General features: G+C 34.3%; 1 protein-coding gene across 1 annotated transcript; it reads right to left on the bottom strand.

The window, feature by feature from the left end:
• On the bottom strand, positions 1-5,490 carry LOC108200164 (eukaryotic translation initiation factor 2 subunit alpha homolog). Its single transcript, XM_017368212.2, has 7 exons — positions 4,980-5,490; positions 3,149-3,205; positions 2,965-3,051; positions 2,743-2,889; positions 2,469-2,573; positions 545-643; positions 1-333 (listed from the first exon to the last, which is right to left on the bottom strand). Exons 1-7 carry the CDS (start codon positions 5,364-5,366, stop codon positions 178-180), a joined length of 1,038 nt encoding a protein of 345 aa, XP_017223701.1. The 5' UTR covers positions 5,367-5,490; the 3' UTR covers positions 1-177.
• Between the last annotated feature and the right edge of the window lie 3,885 nt (positions 5,491-9,375).

Genomic DNA, 9,375 nt, shown 5'->3' with positions numbered 1-9,375 from the left:
TCTACAAAAGGCAAAACTCATGACATTGCTGAACTATGTTTGTAAATTGTTTAGTGTAAAAGCCAAAAGAAAGCAGGTAACAATACAACACTATTTGTTAACACTCACAAAACTTAACCAACCAAAAAATTGTTATAAAAAAAGATGGAATTTAGAGAATATTTATTAGCTGCATCATCAGTCATTTATCAGAGAATTTGAGCTCTCTAAATCAACTGACCCCATTCCTGTATCTTCCTCTTCTTCACTGTCTTCATCACCACTAACCTCTTCATTCTGGAGACTTAGCTTAGCCAATTGTTCAGCAAGTAGTTTGTCCTCCCGTTCGCTCACCTGTATTAATATTTCTACATTAGACGAAATTGTGGGCTATGGCAAGTGACACTATATAGTAACCAGGAAACACCAATATACAAACTACATGTGCTTTTGTGGCTGTGCACTCATACATGTTGGTGTGGAAAAGATGGTAATTTTATAGGTCAGGTACAGGGAAAATAGAGGAAAATCAGATTTGCATTAACAGATTAGATGTTATGCTCACCGCTCTTGGTGCCTCTTTCACAATAAGTTTCCCCTGGTGGCGTTCTATTTCTTGGCTACAGGCAACAATCGCTTTTCTGAGAACTGATATCCCTTGGTCCTGACCAATAGATAAAATATTTGCTTAAGAAAATCATCCAGTGCAATTACAGATGAACCCACAAGGTAGATTTTAGCATACAGATAAGCCATTCTACGTCATAACTAAACAAGCCTGATTTGAGATGACATACAGAAACAAAGAGAGTCTGCAATTTACTTTTTAATAACAAGTTCCAGGATTGTCAACAGAGTAATAACAAATACACAACACCTTATTAGAAAGCAACTACTTTTTTGATATCCTATAATCCTAAATGATTATGTTTTTCCAAGTCGGAACCCCATCTGTTACAACTTATGAGTACCATTCAATCAATCGGTTCCAATTTGTTGTCCTCATTCTAAAATACATCAAAAGCTTAACATTTTGCAGGTCACATAAGCCTTTCTTTCTACGATACATGAGAAGCTTAACATTTTGCAAGTCACCTAAGCTTCCCTTTTTACAGTACACAAAACACTTAGGACGTGTTCACTTGGATAGGCTGGAATGAGGGGAGAATGGAATGAAAAGTTATATAGAAGCTTTAAGGGAAGGAAGAAAGTATGAGATAATAGTGACAAGATATGCATGTATTGGAATTTCTTGTGAGAAGGATTGTAAGAAAACATGATGTAGAAATGTAATGAGCATTCCTTCCAAAACATGTGGGTTAGAATTATAGTTAAAATATTAGGAATGGAATGATTGAAGGAATGAAAATTGTATACATTTTCTTTGATCAACACCATTTTTGAACACAAAATTCATTCCATTCTCCCTCCATTCCATTCACTCAAAGTGAACACAACCTTAAGAATAGAATTTTTTTCTCTTCTACAAACTCTCGTTGTTTTGCTTATTTGGAGAATGAGAAGTTTAATAAGCATACCACACCTCTTGCCTATTCTCATATAGTTTATATTTCTTTTATCCAATCGTATCTTATAGAATAAACTTGTACGTGACTTGGCAAATTAAATGAAAAAGAATTACAAAGCAAAAAATTTCTATCATCTCATCCTTTCATCATCCAAGTTTACTGACGCAAGTAGATGTTCAAAAAGGGAACACAATGACCTACAAATCACCCAAAACCTATAACTCCAAAGCTTTTATTATTATAGATTGGTGTTTTCTATCACCATAATTAAATTCTGAAGCAGTTAACCCCTCCACAACGGAATAGATAAAAATCAACCCCAAGTCTAGCACAAAGGGAAGCAGAATTTTATATCATGAGGGGAAAGTGGCCCGATCACAGAAAAACATTTCTAATTTAACATAATACTGAATATAAAAATAAAAAAAAGACATTTATACATGAGGAGAGAGCCATTTATACATGGTTTGCTCACATAAAAAACATTTCTAATTTAACATAACATTGAATAATTTCTTTAAAAAAAAGCAGAATCCTTGTATTTCTACAGTTACTTGATTTTCCCACAAGTAAACAAAATTAAGAGATTTCAAACATAAGAAATAAAGCTCAAGAGCTTCAAACTCAAATCTATTGAAAGTCTTTGCCCACTCACTGACCCATCCAAAAAAAAAAAGCTACTACACAAGTCCTAAAGTTTTATGAAAGAATGCAAAAATTATATAACTACAGATAATTAACTTCATTGTTCCTACGTTGTCAAGGAAAGACCATATTTAGCAATACAAACTAATAAAGAACCAGTTTATAAAGTACTAGCATGCATATTAGTTTATCACGCACATATTAATATATTTCAAGTGCATCGAATGCAAAAGTTAAATGGAAAAATTTGTCATTTCGAGACGCAATGCTGTGACCGATAACAAATGTAGTAAATAACATGCACTAATCCAATACCTTGTCAAGAGTCTGTGTAGTAAGGACATATGCTGGTGGAGCAACCAATTTGATCTTCACAGGACACTCCTTGGTGCTTAGAGCCTCAGCTTTTCGCATGGCTCCCTGAAGAACGAATGGGTTTATGAAAAATTCAAAACAGGTAAGCATAATAATACCTAAAAATACAAGTTTATCAATTTCACCCACTGAAATAAGCATATATCAAGTATTTCTTATTATTGCATTAATAAGCAGAAACAAAGAAAGAGCACATAATTGTGCATTGTTAAACCTTGATGTGAAGAACACCATCAAACTGAAAACATTTCAACTCAATATCCGCCCGAATCTTCAGTGGCTGTGGGGTCATCCGTCTCCTAATGTTTCTTACCAAAGCATCTTTAACATCTTCTGATACGGCAGGAACCTTCTTAATTACCTAAAAATAAGGAGAGAGCAAGTGGCATCAGTCAAAAATCCAGTACAAAAAAAATCCTTTAAGAACAATTATTACCTCCTTTCCGCCAGGGCCTACTTCTCTGACTTCACGTGTAAGAGGATTTAGGACAGAATCAGGGTCATTGACAATTAACTTGAATGCCTGAATCAATACCACAAACAAGAAGTATGTCTTGATCTTTTAATGCCAATAGTTGAAACTATATCAATATAATTAAATGTGTGACAAGCAGACGCACCTCAAACGCATGACCATATTTTCGATATAAAGGCCATCCAACATGGATATACAGATCCTGTCATGGATAACTTGTTTAGAGAAGCCCCTATGGAGAATAAAAGGCCAGCAAATTAACGGTACCATTGAAAACATATCCTCTAGCTATATTTAAGTGTTTCTTAAATAGTTCGGTGTAACACAGAGGCGGACAAAACTAGAAAAAGATAGAGGTTTCCATGTTTGAGCCAATAAAGTATATATGTAGAATAAAACAGAAACAAGTAGTTTTCCTTTCCAAGGTCCAAGCTTTGATTGCAACAGAAAAATGAATATCCAATTCAAATAAAATACCCAGATCAGGTATACGGCTGCTTCAATGTCTGATTGCAACAATTTCAGGTCACCAGTTTAAATCAAAATAGGCAAGCGCAAGAAGCTAAGACCCACTACAGGGAAAGTACTTCTGAATAATTAAAGGTAGGGCATAAATGAAGAGATGACAGGTTGCTTCTGTTTCCCAGTACGCAATTTGGAAGAAGATTATTTATGTTCAAGGTATAGAGAGAAAAAACCGTTAAATTTACATTTCATATCTTAAAGACACAAATTTCATAGACCCAAATTTCATATATATATATATATATATATATATATATATTTTAGTTGTAAATCCACTGGTTTATTTGGCGACTGCTATACAAGTAATACTCTTTTAGTACTTCTCCATGATTGTATAAAAATGCATGGTTTTTAATTCTTGCAATTTATTTACTGAAATAGAACATACCTCAATGATGGAAAATTTAAGGCTCCATTTGGTTAAACTGAAAAATTTTGAGGGAAACCTATGCACTATGTTCCGGTTCACTGATAAGAAAGATAGAGTCGAGTCATTTATCGAATTAACTGGGAAGTAGCCCTTTTGTCCCTCGGGACTCGACATTCTTATAGGATTCGATTTCGTCTCCACAAGTTAACCTGTCTGGATGAAATGGAAGCTGAGATGAAAAACAGAGGGGGAAGAGCGAAATACAAGGGTAGGAGCGAGAAAATCAAATTGTGATGTTTTCATGATAAAAACTGGGAAGGAAATGAATGAGCATTTACTAGTAATGGCACAAGTAAGCTAGGCTTCACTCTCATATACATACGTTGCACAAAATTTGTTAATTGTGATCTAAATTGCAAGTTTCTTCATTCTTGCCATTTTAAAAGACATTTACTAATTGAAGCGGACAGATCTTACAATGGATAAATTAAGGTCCAATTTATGCCCACAACCCCCGCCCCCAAGGGAATAATATTCCCTTCAAACCAAAGCAAGGACATGCACATCATTCATATATAATTACTACACAAGCAATTACAGTACTTTTTAACTAATTCCGGGGAAAATTAAAACTACTTCTTTCCACATACTCATGGAATCAAGGAAGAGGTCCGCTACTCCAATACACCTAAATCAGATGCAGTATCTACCATCAAACTACCGTCCCCAATTTATCTACGTTCCACATAAATTTACACTAATCCATAATCAAGCAAACACCATAAATCACTACATAAATCCATTCACATATAATCACTACATAAAGAATCACAATACTCTTTATCTAATTTATAGGCCAATCACATCTTCACACATACTCGATTGTACCCCATTACACCTAAATCAAATTCACTAACTACCGTTAAGCTCCCATCCCCCCCTCTTATTCAAATTCCGCAAAAATTCCCACAAAACCATCATAACAACAATCAAACCAACATCATAAATTCATCAAACACACAATCAATCACCAACCAACCAAAAATGCTAATCCAACAAACCCAACAAACCCCAAAATTACCTCCAAATCAAGACCAAGCGTCTCGGCCACATGTCGCATTATCGAATGAACCAGCTTACTCTTACTAAACTTCTCCTCACACACCTGCACATCCTGCTCCGACAGCCTCTTCTTGCTAAGATCTATGTACCCTTTATCAGGATTAACCCTCAGAACCATCGCCGGTTCAATCCGGCCCACCTTAATCAAGCTGCCCACGCTTCGAATACGCCGCCGGGAGAGATCAGACAGCAGAATCATGCCCTCAATGTTGTTGTACTCGAGGAGGGACACGTGGGTGCAGACATCGCCTATTTCTTTGACTTGGATCATTACAGGAGTGTCCACTTCGGGGTACTTGGCCTCGTACATGCGACAGTCGAGAGTTGTGGTCGGAGGGGCCGTCATGGTCGGGGGTTTAGGGGTTTGATTCGGGGGAGATGGGGGGTTTGTGTAAGAACAGTGACTCAGTGAGATGAGTTTATACGGCAATGCTAGTCTTGTGTGTGTGAAAATTAAGTACTCCCTCCGTACCTCTGGGATCTATGATTAAGAAAAGTGTATAAAGTAATGTAAGGTAATGAGAAAGAAAAAGGAAAGTAGGTAAAGTGGTGGGACCTATATATTTAAGTGATAGATTTGAAAAAGTAGATGAAAGCAGTGGGTGGGTGGGATTTTTATATTATAGTAAAACTTTACCATTTTGGAAAAGTTTTGAAATGTATAAAATTGAATAGGACATTCCGAAAAAGAAAGTGTATAGAAATGGGACGGAGGGAGTAACGTAAAAAGAAAGAATAGTTATGTTTGAAATAATTTTTTTCGTGAAGTGAAGTTTTGAATATATATTTTTATACTGAAGATTTTATTCATAATAATTTTATCATCCGATCCAAAACCCTGAGTCCCTGACTGAAATTTATGACAGTTTATATAAAATAGGGAATATTATTATATGAGTAATTTTAATATTCTTTTTATTTATATAACAATGATATATTAGTTACTCATATATTAGTGCAAGTAATATTTAAAAACGGCAGAGTATTATCATGCGAGGAACTTAGTTTTTCTTAGCAAGTAAACCTTATAAATAATCATCCGTCAAAACAAAAAAAAAAACCTTATAAATAATCGAGTTTGATATGTATGTATGAGCTCAATTCGTGCATTATACTCGTTGATATTGAGTCCTTGACGAATTGTTGAGTATATCGAGTTTTCGATGAATCCCAGGTTATCAAGTTTTTTTAAATTTGTTGAGTTTTAACTTCATATATAAAGAAATTGTGTAATTATTTTCCCTGATTTTATTATAGGAATATTTTTTTTTATTTTGAGCAATTTCCTTATAAATAACCCGCTTATATTATTTAAAATCATTCAAAATAATCGAATATAAGTTGATTGTACTTTCACTTAATTATTGATATTTTTTCTTGCATTTTGACTATATATCAAAGTCTTATATCAAGATCGTTAACACACATCACATAGTAAGTATTAACAAATATTTATAATAATTAATAATTAAAATAGGTTATGACGATTAATTTTAATAGTTGAAATGTGTGGCAATAATTAATCACTTAAGTCAAGTTGTTTCATTTCGACCAATGTATTTTAATTTATTTTCGGATTCAGAATCTAGAACTTGACCCGATTTTTGTAAAAGATTTGAATTGGACTATCACAACTAAACATGAAAGCATGTAATATTAGAGTTCGAGTTCGAACGAGCCGAATTCAAGCTCGAATTTATAAATCGAGTTCGCATCAAGCTACAAAAATTCTGCTCGATTCGAGTTTAAGTCAAACTTAAAAAACTCTACAGGATTCGAGTTTAAATCAAGTTTAAGAATATGTTCGAGCTCGAGTTAATCGAGCCGAGTCGAGCTCAAAAAACCTGAGTTCGAAGTACAGCTTACTAGAAATGAAACGAACCGGGCATCGTCGTGTTTCACAATAGAATCTTACCATCTGCAACTACAAAAAGTTAGTAATACAATGACAATTTTTCATGACAAAGCGTTGTGTTCTGCTAAATCAAATGTTGGTTCATGACACGTTCGACTATAGACCGTTTAGTTTGGTCAGTACCGCTCTTATTGTAAGAAGCTTGAGGTATATATTTATGTTTGGCTTTAACATTCAGATATCTTTCTTCCGATTGCTGGGCGAATTACTTGGCGCATCTCATTGATAGTGAATCACACAATGTTCTGAGATTCCATGTCTACAACCTGCATGATATTCTTGATAGTTATACTGCATGTTCAATACAAACTTACGGAATTTGTGATGATCAGGTAATATTTATGTGTGACGTTTTAACACATATTATTTAAGTGCATTTACCGCAAAGCTGAAATTATTATTTTTAAATTTTTCTTTTTGTGAATCAAAGTACATGTTTGATATTTTTCTTTCGAAAAACAATGTTTTGAACTAGACAGGCGTCAATTATTTGTAAGGAGAGGGAGCACAGTTATATATGGCCTGCTTGCGAATCATGACTGATACAATGACTACAAGGTAATCAAAAGTGTTCATTCGGAGACATGTACTACATTGATGTCTATAGTTTGAATACTGATAGTTGGAAGTTTTCGGAATACTAGACTAGCCACAATTCTGATCATGATATGCATCACTATGATCATCGACCAGGCTCCAGGCTGCATACCAGGGCCAGGTTAGTAAAGGGCGGGCGTGGAATGTTTTATATGATATTCATCTAAATGTGTTTGAGTAATTGTATTTTTTGATTAGAGTAGCCAGACAATCCGAGAAATTAAATTGCCTGAAGATTTTCAGTGTGTTAATGACTGTAGTATGGAAGAAGACACAGATTCTCCAGATCTTATAGGATACAAGGAGAGATATAGTACTGAAGATGTTAATAAATTTGTGCTGATGATCTCTCCTCAACTATGTTAATATTTATAAGTTTTGTGCAATATCCAGAATGGACTGTATCAACTTAAAAATCCAGAGAATATATCGTATATACCATATCAATTTTTTGCTGATTATGAAATTTCAGCAACATCCTTGTTCTGTAGAAGATCATGTCTATCATATCAACAACCAAATAATCAATTATCTCATACAACCTTTGGTCAAGTAAAAGATTTTTTTATCTGCACCAAGCACTAAAAGACATTTAAACATATCGGAAACAGACAATTACATTGAGACTGTTAGCCAAAAACAAGCTACGAGTTGATAATGATTGTAATAGTGAAGTAGATGACAGAAAAGATACAAGTTCAGGTATATATCTGACAAAAACTGGCTTCCAACAAATTAGTACAATAATTAGAAGAATGAAGATAAAAAATAGAATTATTTATTGATAGGAAGAGAAGATTATACCAGAAGCTCTTGGAGTCCTTTGACGGAGGTAGGATGTCTCTGATAATGCAAGTTAGTTTAACGAAAAACATAATATAATTCTGGTGGCTGACCAGTGCCCACGATCTTTATCACCTTAAGCCTGGTGGACAACCTCAAATCTAGCAGTAAATTACGAATAATTTCAATTTTAAAGTTACAATAGGATGCCACGGGGAAAGCTGAGGCTGCTGGGAATTCTGAAAGCGCAGTATAAACTAAGCTGGTTGCTTTACCAGCATTTGTCCTGATTGCTCAGACCCGGACAAGGACCGTAAAATTTTACACCAAGCTGCTCCAGTATCTCCTAAGAAGCTATCAACGATGTCATGCCTTCCTAAATTAAATCACAATTGCCTAATTAGAGTTTATGAGCTGGAATCAGGTTCAAGTTCTCAATGTGCTGAGAAAAAAGTGCCCTTGACCTTTCGTCTTTTAATTAGATCGGATACTTGAATGTAGCTTTAGTGATTTCGCAATGGCTTTGTAGTTTGATTTCCATGTATTATTGTTTGGAGTTTCAGTTCTTAAGAATATGATTAGAACTTTACAAGAGTGAAGAGGCAGCTAGTTGTCAAGAAGGAACCTAAAGCAGTGAGCATCACATGTAAACATCTTTTCTTATTTTAGAAACATATCTTTCTTATTCAGTTTCTGCATCTAATGTTTAGTAGTGACATGAGTGGAAAGGTACCTGTTATGAGCATATATAAGAGCATCTCCAGTGGAGGGTGCTAACTAAGGTTGCTTAAAATGACACATCATCAAAACTCAAAAGTACTATTATTTTATCTTCTCTCTCTTTGTTTGTACTTTTGGCAACTCTTACATAAAAATTTGCTCCAATAGTTGGCAACCAAAGTTGCCACATAATTGTACAATATAGTTTTTTTTTTAATATAAACCAAACAAAATACATTCAATTGATTTATGCTAATATAATTAGTTTTAAAATTGAATAAATACTAGAGTCAAATATGATCTCTAAATTTTGACAAAATATGCTCCACTAAAAGAGAGG

This window comes from Daucus carota, chromosome 9 (genome assembly GCF_001625215.2).
Source record: "Daucus carota subsp. sativus chromosome 9, DH1 v3.0, whole genome shotgun sequence".
Taxonomy (NCBI): domain Eukaryota; kingdom Viridiplantae; phylum Streptophyta; class Magnoliopsida; order Apiales; family Apiaceae; genus Daucus; species Daucus carota.
This window is presented reverse-complemented; position numbering and strand designations above follow the sequence as displayed.